This window comes from Anopheles arabiensis, chromosome 3, assembly GCF_016920715.1.
Source record: "Anopheles arabiensis isolate DONGOLA chromosome 3, AaraD3, whole genome shotgun sequence".
In the NCBI taxonomy this organism is placed as follows: Eukaryota; Metazoa; Arthropoda; class Insecta; order Diptera; family Culicidae; genus Anopheles; species Anopheles arabiensis.
The window spans coordinates 29,677,661-29,695,469 of NC_053518.1; the positions used below are offsets into that span (position 1 = coordinate 29,677,661).

General features: G+C 42.5%; 2 protein-coding genes across 2 annotated transcripts; both read right to left on the reverse strand.

Annotated features, from left to right (window-relative positions):
* Positions 1–88: 88 nt before the first annotated feature.
* LOC120904832 lies at positions 89–3,950 on the reverse strand. The gene is made up of 11 exons (XM_040315242.1): positions 3,759–3,950; positions 3,490–3,691; positions 3,219–3,386; positions 3,056–3,150; positions 2,848–2,999; positions 2,225–2,408; positions 1,900–2,155; positions 1,573–1,841; positions 902–1,503; positions 511–841; positions 89–444 (listed from the first exon to the last, which is right to left on the reverse strand). The coding sequence occupies exons 1-11, from the start codon at positions 3,889–3,891 to the stop codon at positions 161–163; spliced, it is 2,676 nt and encodes an 891-aa protein (XP_040171176.1). The 5' UTR covers positions 3,892–3,950; the 3' UTR covers positions 89–160.
* A 256-nt stretch (positions 3,951–4,206) lies between these two features.
* Positions 4,207–7,663, reverse strand: LOC120904834. The gene is made up of 10 exons (XM_040315245.1): positions 7,536–7,663; positions 7,376–7,465; positions 7,107–7,311; positions 6,893–7,036; positions 6,631–6,826; positions 6,395–6,569; positions 6,078–6,330; positions 5,751–6,016; positions 4,698–5,675; positions 4,207–4,604 (listed from the first exon to the last, which is right to left on the reverse strand). The coding sequence occupies exons 1-10, from the start codon at positions 7,591–7,593 to the stop codon at positions 4,324–4,326; spliced, it is 2,646 nt and encodes an 881-aa protein (XP_040171179.1). The 5' UTR covers positions 7,594–7,663; the 3' UTR covers positions 4,207–4,323.
* Positions 7,664–17,809: the final 10,146 nt, after the last annotated feature.

Consider the following 17,809-nt stretch of genomic DNA (forward strand, 5'->3'; position numbering starts at 1 on the left):
TAAGGACATCTATTCGAATATTCATGTGAGATTCTCTGACACACGTAAAGTACACATACCCAACAACATTTTGCTGAGTAAAACATACTTAGTTGATAATGTTTTATTTCAAAAACGTTGCTAACAAATTTACAGTTTTGCTTTTATTCAGTATGTTGTATCACAAAACACTTTTAATCCATCCTACGTACGGTGCAATGCGCGTGTGCAGAAACACACGACTATCGTTCGGTGCACTGTGGCTCGCTATCCCAACGAGATAGTTGCCGGTACCGCGTCCTTTCCAGAAAGCCGGCATGCCTTCATCTACCTCAACCGTGTCCATGTATGGCAGTTGTTCCACATCTACGCATAATTCGTGGTCGTTCAACGTTCTCCGAAACGTCCGGTCACAATCACTGTTAAACTTTGTGAATGCAAGGGCTGGACCAAGCGTTGATTCTTCTACAAGTAACAGAACGATAGCTGTGTGTTGGTTGTGTGTAAAACCGGGTATTATTTACAACCTACCCGTTAGTCCAACTTGCTCCAGATAAAACGGCGTGTGCGTTTGGTTGCTCCACAAACAGATCGGACTCTTACCGAACGCTATGTCGGTGCGGTGCATTACCGTTACCAGTGCAATGTTATTGTGTTTCGTAGTACTGTCGTACTCTGGATGGACTGTTACCTTCTCAACCACCATCAAGACAACCATTTGAATCTCTCTATTGTCTAATGTTACGTATTTGAGCGTGCCTTTGCCGTCCAGACAGCTGGCAGCGGTCAAAAACGTTCTGTTGCTAATCATTGTTGCGATACAAGTCTGCGTTTCTATCCCTTGGCTCAAATCTAAGGATACCTGTACGAATGGTTTGTGCACAAATAAGGATCCGTAAAGAGGATATCAACATTTACCTACCATATGGTGCCTTGGATCGAAATCATCCTCCTCGCTATTCCGTCTCGTGGCACAGCTGTCGATTTCTCGCCATTCTGCATCCAGCGCACTCCGTACGTCCTCCCGCGGACAGCACAACACCGATCCACTGCCACAGAACTGCACCGGTTGATTTTGCTGAAAGCGGTACAACATTCTCGGACAATTCACTGCACTTGTACACACACCCATCCCAACGCCGTCCACCGCACACGTGTCACCCTCTTCCAAATCATTGTTCAGGAAAATGAACGCTTCAGCGGGATCTTCTTCGACCCTCTTCGGAAACAGGATCGAATTGAACCACGCCAGATGGGAAGCTAACCGAACGCCGAGTGCCGATTCACCGTAACCACAGTCACGGCCTGCAAGGTTCAGCGCGTACACGTAGGGTAGGCTACGACCAAAACGCCCCACTTCACGCTCTAGCGGACCACCCAGTGATTGGTGACAGGTACTTGGCACCAGGAACGGTTTGGCTCCGAAGCAGAGATGTTCGGCCGGCGTCTCGTTACGATGCTGCGTGCAGTTGGTCCCGTTATGAAGCTCTACTACTCCAAGAACATTGATTATGTGATTCAAAGCTTACAAGGAAATGATATTGTCATTAGAAAAAGTGAGAGAGGGTTACAGAGCACATCAGAGCAACTTACAAGCACTTGTTTCTAAATCATCTTCCTCGACGTGAATAGCATGAAGCTCGGACAGCCCACGGCCAGAAACAAAAAACTCCGACTCAGGAAGGTCTGCGCGATCCCAGATGCAAGCTGGTTGAAATTGTAAAGAAATCTTCAACGGCTCTTTCAGTTGAAGAAGTCCTACGTCTCCATAAAGCGATCCCTCTTTCCAATTTGGATGTATGTAAGAGCGAATGACAGCGTTCCTTTCATTTTCCAGATAGCTGACATAGGCGGGAGGCAAGCTGCAATTGCAAAATGATGAAAATTGACCTACTATTCACACACAAAACAAAACGATACCCATTCTTCCTTGTACAGCGGGCAAGTGTCACGATCGTACTGTCATCGACGATCACCCCGAAGCAGTCATTCTGCTCTGAATCGTCCGTTCCGTTCCAGTGGATTGCAGCCAGCTGTCGGGATGCCGTTGAAAATAGATGCGCTTCAGACAGATCTATTTGCTCCAAATTTTGCGATTTATGCAGCAAAACTCGCGGCTCAAACTCACGATACTGGGCGTAGCGTAAGGCGCACGCCTGAGGTTGGAATTTCCATTCTGCACCGAACAAGATCAGACGTTCATTGGACTGTCAACTAGCGTTTATTTCAGAACCGTATAACCTACCGGTCGCATTTTCTCCACGATCTTTCAGCACGGACCTTATCCATGGTACGTAGGGCGCAACCCTAGTGTACACTCCGGGAACGGACAAACCGCACGCCAATCCAAATGAAGTCACTCCAACCAGAAAGGGTGTTTCACGCGTGTTGTGTAGTAGCTTTACCTGCAGCGGTCCTCCAGAATCACCCTGCAAAAGGAAGACAATGTAATTCAAGCAAATAGAAGCTGTCCAAAAACCTGGAAAGAGCTTTCATTGGGTAGAAAGATCATTCAATGAACTAATTTATTGGCGGAAGAGTGGAAAGCAACTTGGAGCAGGATTCTCAAACAGTTTATGTTTCTATTAGAGTTAGAAGACTGATTTACGATGCGACGAAACACGTCAAATAAACAAACAAAGTAGACCCCCAAGTTAAAGTGAACAATATCAATTCACATTTTAATAAAGATAAAGCCAATAAAAGAGGCAATTGTCATTAGTAGCAAGAATACGTCAAAAAGTTTCGTAATTCATCCAGAGGCTCTCATTACAGCGTAACATTGGTTGTGGAAAAATGTTTAATGTACACATTGTACAAGTAATGTAAATGTTGGATGACTCCTGATTACCAATAAACTGTACTTACCGGACATGTGTCCATACGAGCATCGCCAGCGCACAGCTGATTAGTATGTAAACCGTTCCGCAAACCTCGAAGGTTCAAATAGTGCTCATTGCACTGCTCGTTGGCGACCGGACTGAGCGCAACTTTCAGTAGGATTGGAGTTTTTTCAGCAGCTACAAGGAAAAAGAGCATCACATTTTGCAAACCAAAAAAGAACGGCAGTGTCTACCAAAGCCTGTATCTCCCCAACCGGTAGCTTCGAACCGCTTGAAGCGTATCTCATCATCAGTCCACAGACAGGCCGGCACCACTGTATCATGTAGCCTACACAAAAACACACAGTTTATACAAATACAACCAAACTAGATCCTCACTGCTCCGCTTACACTTACATCACCTCACGCTCCAGCCGCATGAGAGCAATATCGTGATAGCGGTCCCGATGCCGGTGCTCGGGATGTCGAATGATCTCTACGATCTTCAGCTGCTGCGCGTACTGATCATCGGTAGCGTTGAAAAGATCCAAATCCCCAAAGCGTGCCACATCTGGTGCATTTTGTCTATCGGAACAGTAGATTTTGTAAACTGACAGCTTAGCTCTCTCTCTCTCTCTCTCTCTCTCTCTCTCTCTCTCTCTCTCTCTCTCTCTGCGCATTTTCTTACTGAGCGTCTTCGACACAGTGTGCCGCAGTTAGAATGTAGTTCTCCCATATCAACGAACCGCCGCAGTTCCAAGTAATCGTGCTATCGGGCTGCGTCCACCCTATAGCTGCCATGTGCGCAAACTCCCGCAGGTAAGTCGTTTGACCGAAGGCGGGTTTTATCATCGATGTTTTACCATATGTGTAGTATCTGAAGTGACAATCTGAAACATATAAGCTCAAAAGTGTGTTAGTTTAAAGCGCTAAAGCTAGTGAGCAGTATCCACTTGCCTGTTAAAGATTCTCTTCGGTTTGGCAGTATTACATTCTTTTCGTCGAGAGACTTCAAATCTCCAGTCGGAACAAGTGCACTACCCTGTTCAAACAACACAATCAGCCCTAGCGAACAAACCACAAACCACATCTTGTTAAGCGTCAGTCGATCAGTGAGAGCTGTTTGCGATCAGTACGATGTCTTTATAAGTGTTTCGGCTTATCTCTTCTTCATGTTTCCGTTCTCGGTGGCGATTAAATTCAATTAAAACATTTATATACGCGATTGCGGTTGCGATCGATCACTGTCAAGAACGGCCTCGAGAACTGGTTATATTTTCATAACAGGCTCTCTGCTCGTATTGAAGCTGATTAGTTCGTTTGTGTTGCACATCTGGCATAGATTAGGTGGGGTAGATAGAAAGATCATTGGTGTAGTAATTTGAAAAAGCAAAAAAAAAACAACTGGTTTTGTTGGAGTATTTTTATTTAAGTTTGGTTGGTCTCATTAATCATTAGCCACAAATCAACCTCTTTTAGAATGCAGACTCATTATGATGGAAGTTTTTTTTTTTTGTATATCCTATAGAACACTTTTGATCCACCCCACATACGACGATATACGGCTGTGAACGTTCACCGTGCGATCGCCAGCGGTAACGTGACTCATGATTCCCACCAAATACTGCACCCGCGTGCCATCATCCATCACTTCCGACCAAAACAGAGGATCTCCCAGGGATACTTTCGTATCGTATGGCTGCACATCAACACACAGCTGGTTGGAGCTGAGACCTTCCTCCAGCGCCTCACAGTCTCTATTATACATGGCTGTAGGATAGACATACGAATCAGTTGTACCATCTGAAAGAAGGCAAGAGAGAGAGAGAGAGAGAGAGAAAGTTTAATTGTTGAAGCAACGAAACGTAGTCACACACTTTGATGAACACAACTCACTTATCACAGGCTGAATCATTTCGAACGGCGTATGAGTTTGATTCTTCCAAAGACATGCCGGATTTATTGCAATTGTCGATTGATCAATTGCATCTCTCATCTTAATTAAAGCGATATTGTTCTGGCCACTGGCCACATCAAACTCTGGATGTAAAATAGTTTCTTCCACGTTCACTACAGGAGCTGCATCATTCAAGCCAAGTCGAATGACGAAAGGTGCAATTGATTGCTGCTGTAAGCATTTGGCACTAGTCAGAACAGCCTTCGAGGTTATGAGTGTTCCTCTACAGCTCCACTGGGCTTTAGCATCTCCATTTCCACGCCAACCGACTTCAACAAGATGTGGTTCTGGAATATAACCCGTTTCAAACTGCGCTTCATTCGTGCTTCCATTACTCGCCTTGATGCGATCCGCACACTCATCCAACTCCCGACCACTGGCAGTCGTTTCGTTCACCATATTCTCATACGGACAGCAAACAACGGTCGACGTCTGACAAAAGACCACCCGTCGGTTGGCAGAGAAATCGTATCGAATCTTAGGACATCTAGTTGCCTCCACACACAGCCCTGGCGCACCGTCCACATGCCGGCAGGTATCATTCTCCTCCAACTCCGAATGTAGGAAGTGAACCGATCCACTGTCTTTCCTGTAGTCGGGGAGCAGGACCGATTGCAACCAGCCAATGTGGCTCGACAAGCGTACACCAACTGCAGCGCGACCAAAGCCACAGTCGCGCCCGAATGAGTTTAGCGCGTATGCATAACGGAACTGCTTGTTGAACTTGAACTTCTTCCCTCCGATTGGTCCACCGGCTGTTTGTTGACATGTTTCTGGGACCAGATAGGCTTCATTGCCAAAACACAGATGCTCTCCAGTCAATCCGTTCGATACATTGCTTGAAAACTCTTCTGGATAGGAACATTTATTTATGGGAAGCACATTGGCGCGTGCTACCAACTGGAAGTTTTGTGGTTCTAGCAGAAGAAAAAGAAAAAACCACGATACGTTAGATCATCCAAATTAACCTTAAATCCATTTCAAGAAATTACCAAACACATCCACCGATGCATTGTGTAGACTGAAGTAATTAAGATCACGCCTTCCGTGCCCGGTCAGCTCAACAATGCTATCTGCCAGATCATTATCATGCCATATACAAAACGGGACGAAAGATCCAAAGAAAAGGAAGCGGCTTCTCACCTTCAACAGTCCAATGTTGTTGTAATATTGTCCCTCACGGTATCCAGGATGGTTGTAATGTTTCACCACGGTATTGCGCTCATTTCCCATGTACATTACAAACGTGGCCCGTTTCCTGAAACACAAAAGGAAATCAATTTTTTGACATATATCGAAATGGTTACCACTAGCATTACCCATGGTTTGTGGTGCACTGGGCCAGCGTTAGCACGGTATCCTCATCTATGATCAACCCATAACAGTCTTCCCGGCTCACTGAATAGTCTCCGTAACCAATCTCAACCATTGCATCGGTATATCGTGGCTCCAAACGCCTTCTGGCCGGTGTTACCACGTCAAAGGTGTCCGTCTGATCGATCAACACTTGTTTCTGGTACTGCCTTAGATGGACGTAACGCAGAGCACATTCGGCTTCTTTAAATTTCCACTCTGTAATTGAAAGGGTTATGAACATTCAATATCCTTTACAGCTATTATCATACAGTACACTAACCCCATGCTGGCTCGCCACTAGCTTGAATTGTAGAAACAATCCACTGAACATAGGACGAAACCTTTGTGTAGGGAGTCGATTTTTGGCACGATACATTCGAGGGTGCACCAATCGCAACGACAAATGGAGTTACCTTTCCATTGTGATTTAATGGAACCTGAAGAAAGCCACCGTCCTATACAAAAAAGAGTCTTTCATGATGCGTTCTTATCGAAACACTCTCAACGCATTCTTACCAAACATGAACCCAATTCAGTACTTTCAACACACAGATCCGTACTTAGCGTACGATCACAACCATCGAGTGTGGGTCGGACTTGAGCTTTAACAACGTCTGATGCATCTGAGCCACTCCATCCTGCCAAGGTCATAGCGTGAAACTTCAGGTCTTCATTGTTCCAAAGACATGCCGGAACAACTGCAGAGTCCAATCTAAAAGAAAGAGCAAAGAGCATTTTTGGTTACACCCAATCTTTCCCGCTTCACGCCAGTACTCACTCAACTTTTGACTGCAAACGTAACAGTGCAATGTCGTGCTGCGTAATTCCCTCTCTATACTCGGGATGGCGTACAGCTTCCGCGATCTTTATCTCCTGCATCTCACCAGAATCACCCAATCTCACCACATCTGGAGCTATGGAGCTGTGTACAATATTATTTACAAACAATTGCATAATTCCAATCAAATGAAATGAAACATATCGTCACGTACTTGCCATCCGTTGTACAACGAGCTGATGTTAGTATGAAGTTTTCCCACACCAACGCTCCACTACAGTTCCAACGGACCGTTCCATCGATACCGGTCCAACCAATACGGCCGAGATGAGGAAAATCACTCATCTTTTGATGCGGTCTTTGAAAGACGGGATAAGAACTTTCCACCAGACTGTGTTTGTAGTATCGCATATGACAATCTGATCAACCAAAAAAAGAAAATGAGGTATTTTTCCAAGAAAAGGAACAATCCAAACAACCAACCATCTAACGATTCGCGTACATTGGGCATCATCGTTTGCTTCCTGTTCAATTCGATCTCCATGTACGCCATAAACGTACGATCACCATTGCCTGTAAACAAATACGTCCGTAACAGTAACTGCCTTGTTGCGCGGCAATCATTACACTTTGAGCAACTTACTGAATCGATTCAACAGCAATGCAACAACAAATACTACACTTTGCTTTATGCACAGCATCTTACTCTCGATGCTGCCACCGTAACACTGATAATGCGATGCGTGCTCACGAGAACGCGCGGACAAGTGCGCACACTGTACGACCTTGAACGGCCGCGTTCGTTCAAACAGGTTTCACGGGAAAGTACGGTCATTGCCGTATGCTGTTACACTTGCGCTAGCCGGTTCAATAAGCCTGTTTTTTGTATGTGCAGCAAATGTGTTTCCGACAACGGTTGTTGAAGAAGAAGAAGAAGATTCATTAAGCATATTATAAAGTCATTACTAGTAACATAAGAAATAAGAATTCTAAGCTATTAACGTAACGAATTGTAGCCCTGGAAGCTTTGTCCCTTGATTTTTCTAACTTCAAGTTAATTGATTTATTGTTATTTTATATATTTTGCCATTCTATTAGAGTGAAGGAAACGCCGAAAAGTGAGGATTATTGTTTCAATTTTTTTTTCTATTGAATGTATATTAGAAACTGCCGCTCTAGCCGTAAAAAAGCGAACAAAGAAGAATTTAATAAGTTGGAACCGAGGATGTACCATAATATTAGTTTTTGTTTATTCGCTTGTATCTTGTTATTCATTTGGATGTTCAATCGTTTTTGCCCAATTTTCTAAAGGTTTTCTAAAGACAGTTTTTATTTCGAAGAACCAAATTCAATTACAGTGGCGGCCACCCAAAGTCAGACACCTTATATTTTCACCTATTTATGTATACGGCCGGTCTCGTACGACTTAACAACATGCCCGTCAACGGTTCAATCCCCAAATGGACCGTGCCGCTATAAGTAGGACTAACTATCCTGCTATGGGGGGAAATTAGTTAGTCACTGAAAGCCAACCCCACAAGTGGTCCAGGCAGGCCTTGACCGACAACGGTTGTTGAGCCAAAGAAGAAGAAGATGTATACGGCGCCCTGGATGACCACCCTCATATTCGACAATATATTTGTAATTTAGCTATGAACTTAAGACTGTCCAACTTTCAATGGACCACATACATTTTTTACCTTGTATCACATTTATGTAAGAAATAAGGAAACGAACGGTGTAGGTGATTAAGGAGATTCGTTTATTCAGCTTGCTTCTATTCACAGTGACGCTCGCGGTAAGATTGTGACGCTCATCGCCTGCTGTCATGCCCTCGCTACCTAGCTGTCATTTTGTTTTTCAAAGGGGAAGCCCTCTCATCCTACTTTTATGCATGTTGTTCGGAGATTTTAAACGATATCGATCTGATTTTTTGCAGAGACATAGCTGAAGAGTGTCCTCAACGATGGGTGGAAAAGTGGTCTAGGCTTTTCCGATAAGTGGTCTAGGGAACTGTCCAGGGTGCCGCAAAACCAGATTAAAAATGAAAATATAAGGTGTCGCACTTTAGGTTGCCGCCACTGTAAACACCAACACGCTCATTCATATAAACTGTGTCACATTTTCATTTTTATTCAAAATAGCGTTCTTTAAATACGTTTGCTCTAAAAGCACCAAACAGCGCTTGTTGATTTCAATTCGTTAAATGAAACAGTCATATTCAATTTAAAATCTACTGAATCAAAGTTTCTTAATGGAAGCTTCTTTATATAGAACGATAAATGTCGCAAGCAAATCCTATAACAAATTTTACAAAAAGGTTCTCATTTTCAATCTCTCACTATAGAGCGTTACTTTTTCACTCTGTAGTGAGACGAAATTGGTTAGTGAGTTGATGTTAGGTGCGGATAGCTTGGATGATTTCTGTACCGTGTTGGTTTTCTTGAAGTCTTGGCACCGACATAGCGATTCATCGATGTAGGCGTTGGACGAAAAACGACAACCATGTTTACCTCAAACAAACATACGAATAATATGTTGTGTAATATTTATGAAGTGACCTAAATAGTTTAAAAATTAAATAAGTACAAGTAAGCATAAAATTAATTGCAGCAGCTTCTATGGTATGTTGGTACGGGTAACCAGTGGATCACACACCGCTGCCAGACTGATATCGTTATTGACCGCATGGTGTACTGTTGATGTCTGGATTTTTGCAGGACGACGCCAAAATATCCAGGACCCTACAGGAAGCAGTTTCATTTGGAATGCTCAACATCTGCGTCACCTATTTTTCCTTATATTGTCGGAGGAAATGTCCCAGAATCCTCTTTTATTGTAGGACGCAAACGTCGTTCTGAAGACTTTTACCGGCGAAATCAGAGCCGGTGCACCGTACACACTCCGAGCAGAATCGGCTGCTGCGAGCTGTAAAGCACCTCAAAGTGCTGCAACTCATTGATCAGCACCTGAGCGAAATAGCGCCTCAGAAGACGCTGACGATGTTTCCGAGTATGCCGTAGGTATCCGACTTTATGCAGATAGGACCAGACCTGCTACAATGCACCTTATCTGTTGCCGAAATATTTTCCCTGATGGACGCGGAGCTCTCTTATGCTATCGGTGTGCTGGACAACATATTAGTATACGTGAACCGTTTGAACAACGAATAATAAATTACGATGTAATTATCCCACCAGTGGATAGTTACGGTTTAACAGAACATTCCAGCCGACAGAAGACACATGGACATAACTTTTTCTTTGATGGACCTGGTAGCACCGGGAAGCCGTTTCTGTTCGAAACTATTATTGCGTACACGGGATGCCAATCAAAAATTGTAATCGCAGTGGCTCCAAATGGAATTGCTGCTCTGCTACTGACCGGGGGACGTACGCTTCACTCTTCATTCAAGCTATCGCTATACCAGGACGCTAACAGTTCCTGTAGCATCCATGTTTAGTCAGCACTAGCTGAATTGATGCAAAAGGCATCAATGATCTTATGGAACGAGACATCCATGAGCAGCTGCTATGCTCTAGAACAGGGGTTTATAAACTAATAATAGGCTCTCGAGGGCCGCATGCGGCCCATGGGCCTTAGTTTGTAGACCAATGCTCTAGAGGCTCGCGCCCTCGATCACGAACTGCAGGACGTTATGGGAAATCGCCGAACGTTCGGTGATAAGATGGTGCTGGTATGTGGCGACTTTCGACATATATTGCCAATCGTTTCGCTTGGTACCAACGTTCAGGTCCTGCAGCAGTGCATCTGGCGGAGCATGCTGGGAGGCAAATTTAGGACATTGTGTTTGCGGGAAAACATGCGTTTGCCGACAGCCCAGACTGTTCAAGATGCTGAAGAGCGGAAATAGTTCGTAGAATGCGACATTCCCGGGACTCGATAAAGCGTATGCCAAGATACCACGGGACTTGATGTTACCTGGAACATATGACCCGAAAGATCAAATTTATCACAAACAGTGTGTATTTTGATAAAAAAAATTATTCCAACCGGTACACCACTCACAATTCAATTTGTAGTACCTTAAATAAAGAAAATTATCAAATCCTATACGCTGCAAAGTTTGTTATAAATAATATTAGCACACAAAAAATTCTTTTACAAAGGATTCAAAAACAAAATGATTATTTTAAGTGCAATTTTTATATCGTTGATAAGACGTATATGTCTCAATAAACGTTGCATAGCCCTGTAACCGGGCCATTTTAACTAGTTGAAATCAAAAGATAGCAGGAGCAAAACAGCCTACTTACCATTCAAACACAGAAACGATGCTACACAAAATGCTCCCCAGACCATGCTGCTAATGAGCATCAACGGCACAACCACGGCTAAATACTCGCCCCAAAAAGTGTCCACGATATTCAAAACATTCACCGAAACAGTTTGTTTTCGTCATGGTTCATTGGCATAGTGTATAAATGTTATTTTTCTTCTCTAGCCACTCTCTCAGCGTGCTGTAACTTCCACCACTGAAAGCCTGTTTAGCTGTCAAACAAAAGCGGCCCAATTAATTTCTCCCATCAAAAACGCTCTTTCCATCCATCTCACAACACCAGTGAAACCTACAACGGACCGAGATTCAAAAAGATCCCTCAAAATGGTTGTCCAGTCCCATTCATGTGTCCCAAGCTTACTTCGATTGGTGACAGAGTATAATTTTTCCCATTTTTGTGTCAGTTTTGTTTATTCAAAAGCTTCTACGCTAGTCGCTGCCGTTAGTTGAGAGCAAATCATTATGTCTTCATTTTACAGCACACGGCCAAGCACGAATTATGCGCAGTGAAGGACCAAGTTTTTGTACTTTTGAGTTGCAAAGTCATCGTTGTCGTCGACTCGAGTGGATGCTTGCGAAATGAAATCTGCAGTCACTTGGGCTAGATTTGTTTTCGTGAAAATGACAGAAAGTTTACACCATAAACCGGTAAAAAGCAGTAATGGCTCTGCACTAATGGGCACGTGAACAATAATACAATAATTCAGATTCATTATATAAATGAGGGACAATCTTATGTCGCTATGTAAATTTGCAGTCTCCAAATAATGTAGCAATGGCACCAAGGGTGTGTTGCTCTTTCACAGCTTGTTTGAAATTCAAGCACAAATTTTCACAGTGCAATGTTCCTTTTGCTTTTTGTGAACTGATACTCTTGTTTTCTGAACGAAGCTTCTTGTTTCTGTAGCGTGAACCCAACATAAACTTTACCATGCCCACTCGAGAATGATGATTCTGCTTTTTCGAATGGTTTTTTTTTTTTCAAAATTCATCATAATGTTTTGCACTCCAGTTGACATAAAGTTCCATCAATTTGTTCGCAAATCAAAACACATCGAATAAAACACACTCTCCACCGAGAAGAAACGCTATGCTGCTCAACGGCAAATTAAGTTAATCAAAATAAAACCAAAAATCAATTATCGTTATGTTTACCGCCGCTAAATTACGCAAATTTTTACTGGGACTTTCGGGAAATCGACTGGCCAGCCAGTTATCCAGAAGTATTGAAAATCATACTTGACCTTTGCTTGTAATCCATCCGCTCTTTCGTCCGGTTGAAAGCGAATTCGGTGGCCTAAGTTCGTCTCAACAAATTGTTTTCAATTTCCTGTCGTGACAAACCAGTAAGCTGGGGCGATCATCCAAGCTGGAAGGCCCTTTTTCCGGTTTGCCATTCCGTTTACTTTATCTTCCTCAATATTTACTGCCCGAAGGCCCGAGTCAATGTGCAAATATCCATGAAGAGCGAGAGAGAAAGAGTAATTGAAATATCGCTGCTGCTGCTGCTGCTGCTGCAACGGCGTCGCTGCAAATCGATCTCCATTTTTATCCCCGACTCCGTTTTGCGGTAGATAAGCAATCGTGTGATAGCGGAAGATCGAAAGGAAAATAAATTGTTCCTTATCCAAGCCCTTCAAGAGTGACGGAGGGGAGAAATTGCAAAGATCACACTGGTCGGCTTGCGATAAAAATTTCTCCTTATTACTCTTCCCCGAGAGATTAGTACAGTTTGATTTGTCTTTGTTATTTCAACTGTTTCCCTTGCCATTGCATCCAATTACGCCGTATCCAAGCCCAACTTTTCCTAACCGGTAAGAACACCATACACAAATAAGAGGGACACAGATTTCAGAGGTTTTCCAAATTAAAGGAACAAAAATGTACTGTAAATCAAGGGACTGTGCAAAATGTTCAAATAAGAGAGGTTTTTCAAATTAGAGAGGTGTCAAATAAGAAAGGGTTCACTGTAGTTTCAAATAATTGCATGAAACTATTTTCATAATATTTTTCTTATTAGTTTCCAGTCCTTTTCGAATGCTTCATAAAAATGAATATTTTTTAATCATTAATATGTTAACATATTATTACAAACCGTGTGGCACAGACATTTTTGAATAATAATATCATATTTATCCTCAGCAAAAAAAGCATCCTCTTCTTATCTAGCTTCCAACCAGGAATCTTCCCAAGCTCCTTAAAACAAATGATTGATTTCAGGGTGGCTTTTGTTTGCCATTTACCACTGCTAGCTCTTGTGCATCCTTCTTGCGTGGATATCATCCTCCAAGACTCTCGTCAGCTGCCGAATGTCCTTGTGCTGCCTGGATCTTGTATCGAGAAGCTCCACTTCAAATGATTGATCGAAAGAATTAAATTTCGATCGATAACTTGGAGTCTTTTTGCTGGAAGGATTGTCAGCTATCTCTCGTTTATTCCTTCTGTGTTATTATTCTTTCCTTTTCCCCCCTTTAAGGCAAAACAGAGGCAAATTGAATAAAGGTTGCCATCAGGGGCTGGTTTTCATTTGTTAAACTGCATCATTTATAATATGCTTGACTCATCGCATCGAAAGCACCACCTCGAGTAACGATCGACACGAGTGTGTCATGGAGGCGCACGAAGCGTGACATGGTGAGTGATTCCTTTTGCTCATATATCACTGCTAACGAACTGGAGTGCGCGAGTGTGAACCGATTGGTGTGCTAACATGCACAGTATGGGTAGGTAAAACATGCACGATGAAGCAAATAAATCGTACATAAATCGCTATAATGATATAATGAACACTGCATGCCAATAAATATGTAATAAGACCACAAAACATATTATTTATAAACTTTCAATTAAACCAATGATATGTGAAGAACTACAAGAAAATGACATTGGGGTTTACTTGAATACTGACATTTAATGTTGATTCCAAGAGAATAACTGTGCTTGGAATAAAATAGCTCCCATGAAAACAGCTACCGTTTTCATAGATCATGCACTATTTTCCCACAAAGCACAGTCAAATTTCACTGTCAAATACACGCACTGTACCTGTCAAGTATTTCCTCCAGCATTTGGCCTTGCAAAACAATACCTCAACTAAATTCTCAAGAATTTGAAAACACAAACCACCCCATCTAGCTCATTGCTCTAATCGGCCTGGTTCAACCGACCACAGACAAACCCATTCATTCCCAACACGCAACTGCAATCTGTAGCAGAGCACCGTTTATGCCGTATTTCTAGCGTCTGTGCGCCCAAGACACTCTGCTGTGTTTGACGTTGACGTTTGAGAAGTTAAAACATATTTTGTAGATTTCCATACCATAATTAATCAACCTTTTCCCAACATTCATCTTAACGATGCTTCCCTGCGTACCTTCTAGTATTGAATCTGGAATTGTTTAACCATGAAATACGAACACTTTTGGAACCACCAAAGACGATCCCATCACCTGACGCACAGGGCTTTTGGGTTGAAATTCGGTTTATTGCGCTGGCAGGAGATCCACATCTGGCAGCACAGTTCTGTGACACCATTTTCCGGTAAGTTGAATGTCACGTCATTTCTATGAAAATTTATAACCACTCATCTCACCTGCTCGTTTGTCTTTCATTCGAGTTGGAGACGGTGGCAGAATGGTTCAAGAGTCACAATTCACTGCATGATTTCCTTTCCCTCCCATTTGGTCTTCAGTAAGGTTTGCAAACGACACCGGCAGTAATTGAGAGGAAAAGGATAAGGGATCCTTCAAATGATCATTACCAGTGAATAATATTTACCAGCAAAAGCGGAGCTAGGACACGATGTTTGCTTATCTCGATGCGGACACTACCGTCCTTTTGAACGAAACAATAAAGGTTAACTATTGCGGATGAAAACTCTCTGTGGCGAGCACACCTGTTGATATAAATTAAGCAGAAAAATGATGGCTCCAATGATGAATCATCTGCGCCTTGTTGAAGCTGCTGTGTCAGCTGTAACAGTCTAGGCTGTGTCATAAACTTTTGACTGTTTGAAAATTATCACTATCATCAACAGGAATACGGCGATAACCCCCAGAGAGAAGTTCGAAAGTAAGTTCCTTATCAACCAATGTGTCTGTCAATGTTGAGAAGTTATGTTCGTTAATACGCCATTAATCAATCTGTTTATTGAACAAACTAATGTCAAATCAAATAAAGTTCAAATAATTCAGAACGAAACAATTAGAATATATTAGTCATTGTAGTTTCTATACCTTTAAATAAAGATAATATTAAACTATTTCACATAAATTAAGAAGCTGAGCAAACAGAAAGTACGTCTGATGTAATCTTTGCAAAAGTACCGCTCTAAAATGCTTATGATCAAATTTTCATCGTCTCATCCTACGCAGCAAGTTACACGATTGATTTAATGATGGACATTTGGAGCCCGAGCTATTTGTGCAAAGTGCGAAATGGAATGCAATTAAATTTAATGGCTCGGCTGTGTGCGTGTGTCGTTAATGACCGCATGATTACATCGTCCGTTCATATAGCTAGGTTCGGTTGGGATGCGTAATTGTATCAAAGTTGGAATTAGCATTGATTAAATTTCAACGTAACTATTCCGAATTTAGCGCATTTGTGTATGTCGAGGGGTAGACCGTTCCGTTGGACCTTTCGACACAAATGGCAATTAATTGTGTGTTTTGTTTAATTGAAAGCTAATGTAGGACGCTCTGCAGTTGCTTTCGAATGAATTAATTTTTGCAGTGATTTGAATATGTCCTGAAACCTAAGAAATATAAGAAAAATTTGTAATATATTTAAACATAAATGTATACTACTAAAGAGTATTGTTTATGCAAATCTCTTACAAGATAAACTTTTACATTTAACAGCCTCTTCCTCAAACGACCTCATTCCAGGAATTTTATGTCACAGGATAGGCATAGTTAAACTCCTATAACCAACCGGAAGCAGTCTTTTCCACTTTCATTCAAACTACCCCATTCAGGTAAAGGCTCCATCCCGTGCCATAATCCTTTTTCATGCAGATCCTCCTTAAAATGGCGAACATATAGCACTGTGCTCCAAACCGGTTCACTGTAGCCATCGGTTGTATAATGTAAGCGGAAGCAATAAAAAAGGATCAACCATATAATTTGTTCCCCAAAACTCCCATATTAACCCTTTATTTTCCATACAAAAGTCAGCATCCCTGCATGTGAGGACGAACTCCGGCCTGAGAAGCGTTGAACACAACAAACTACCAGCTGCAGGCATTTCTCATTTCAAGCGCTACCACAAACACTGAAAGCAAGGGATTCCATGCTAAAGCCGACAATCAATTTTTGGAATCGGGAAACATTTAAGAGAAAAAACCAAATGTTAAACTTTTTGGAATTGGGACGCGAGTATGATGGTAATGAGGATGATTATAATTGTAATTTTAGGAAGGGGATTTGTTTTTGTCCTCCGAGAGCAAAGTTTTGGAATAAAATTCGTCTGTGTTCATCGATGTGTGCGAAAGACATCAATCGTATCACTTGGCTATTTGATTAGCGCAGCTCGTCCATCAACACGTACTGTTTCATGGATGAACCGATCGACAGTTCGAACAGACTATCAGGCATGGCTCTGATAGTCCGGATCGCTGGAAGCATGTTGTTTTACGTGCTCAAATCCGAAACAACTTTCACTCGGTTTCACTGAAACCTTCTTCTCCTTCTTGCAATTCGAAGTAACTCGAGCGTTGCCAGGCTAACTCTGCTAACAAATGGCCCACCAAAGGCCAAAACCTTTCCTACGCCTAACGGCTGTTGCTGAACAAGGGAAAGTGATTTTTGGCATCTTCAGGGGTTCAGGGAAGCTCCTGCAAGTGGAATTTCAATGTAGTCAGCCTGGTTCACTCCATTCGATCTTTCAAGGCTGAGTTTTTGTTCAAAAATCCGTGTCTTCCAGTTCAGGAGCTACTGCAGAGCTGATGGCTCTATTTTCAGCACCTCCAAATCGTGTTTTCTATACTGTTTCTCGAAACAACACTCACTTTATGGAGCGAAAAACAAACACGCACACACGCATACACACTAACCTAGTACGCTGGATGGAAAAGGGATTAAACATTGCAAAAACATGCCGCCTGACTTAAAACAACACTATGGCCGCTTATCCCAATCAGTGTTTTCACTATTTCACCATACCTATATCCATACCATACCTATACCTATATCCATCGGCCAGAGTCGCCCATTCCCAAGAAGCTGTCCGCTTGTTTTGCTTTGCATACTCTGTCGTCGGTTGTGTTTGGAAAGCTTTGCTTTGGGGTAAAACGTTTGAGGCTGTCGTTTCGCCGTAATCCCGGAATAGCCAATCAGATGGAAAATAAACGTCCAACAAAGTAACACCTACAAGGGGACTTCCCTATCCTTTTTGGAAGAAAACTGTTCGAGGAGAGAGGAGGCTGCAAGTTTTGACAGATGATCCTGTACACCCTTTGTTTCGGGGCAAATTTTCATGAAGAATGTTCGGTCCTGTAATGGTTGGCTTTTGTCCGCAAGTTTGCTAGAATGTCTGTTAACTGGCCCTTTATATAGCCATTGTGATGGTAAACTGAATACAAAACCACGTGTTTTGTGGAGGTTTGTTAGGGAGGT

What these genes read in the sequence shown, in the direction of transcription:
- LOC120904832 (XM_040315242.1), bottom strand. Translation starts at nt 3,891, where the DNA reads ATGTGGTTTGTGGTTTGTTCGCTAGGGCTGATTGTGTTGTTTGAACAG. An exon ending in TTGGGGAGATACAGGCTTTG is followed by an intron (nt 3,000 to 3,055) that starts GTAGACACTGCC and finishes TTTTCCTTGTAG; the next exon opens with CTGCTGAAAAAACTCCAATC. An exon ending in TCGATCCAAGGCACCATATG is followed by an intron (nt 842 to 901) that starts GTAGGTAAATGT and finishes CCATTCGTACAG; the next exon opens with GTATCCTTAGATTTGAGCCA.
- LOC120904834 (XM_040315245.1), bottom strand. Translation starts at nt 7,593, where the DNA reads ATGCTGTGCATAAAGCAAAGTGTAGTATTTGTTGTTGCATTGCTGTTG. An exon ending in TGTACGCGAATCGTTAGATG is followed by an intron (nt 7,312 to 7,375) that starts GTTGGTTGTTTG and finishes TTGGTTGATCAG; the next exon opens with ATTGTCATATGCGATACTAC. An exon ending in CGTTTGCAGTCAAAAGTTGA is followed by an intron (nt 6,827 to 6,892) that starts GTGAGTACTGGC and finishes TCTTTCTTTTAG; the next exon opens with ATTGGACTCTGCAGTTGTTC.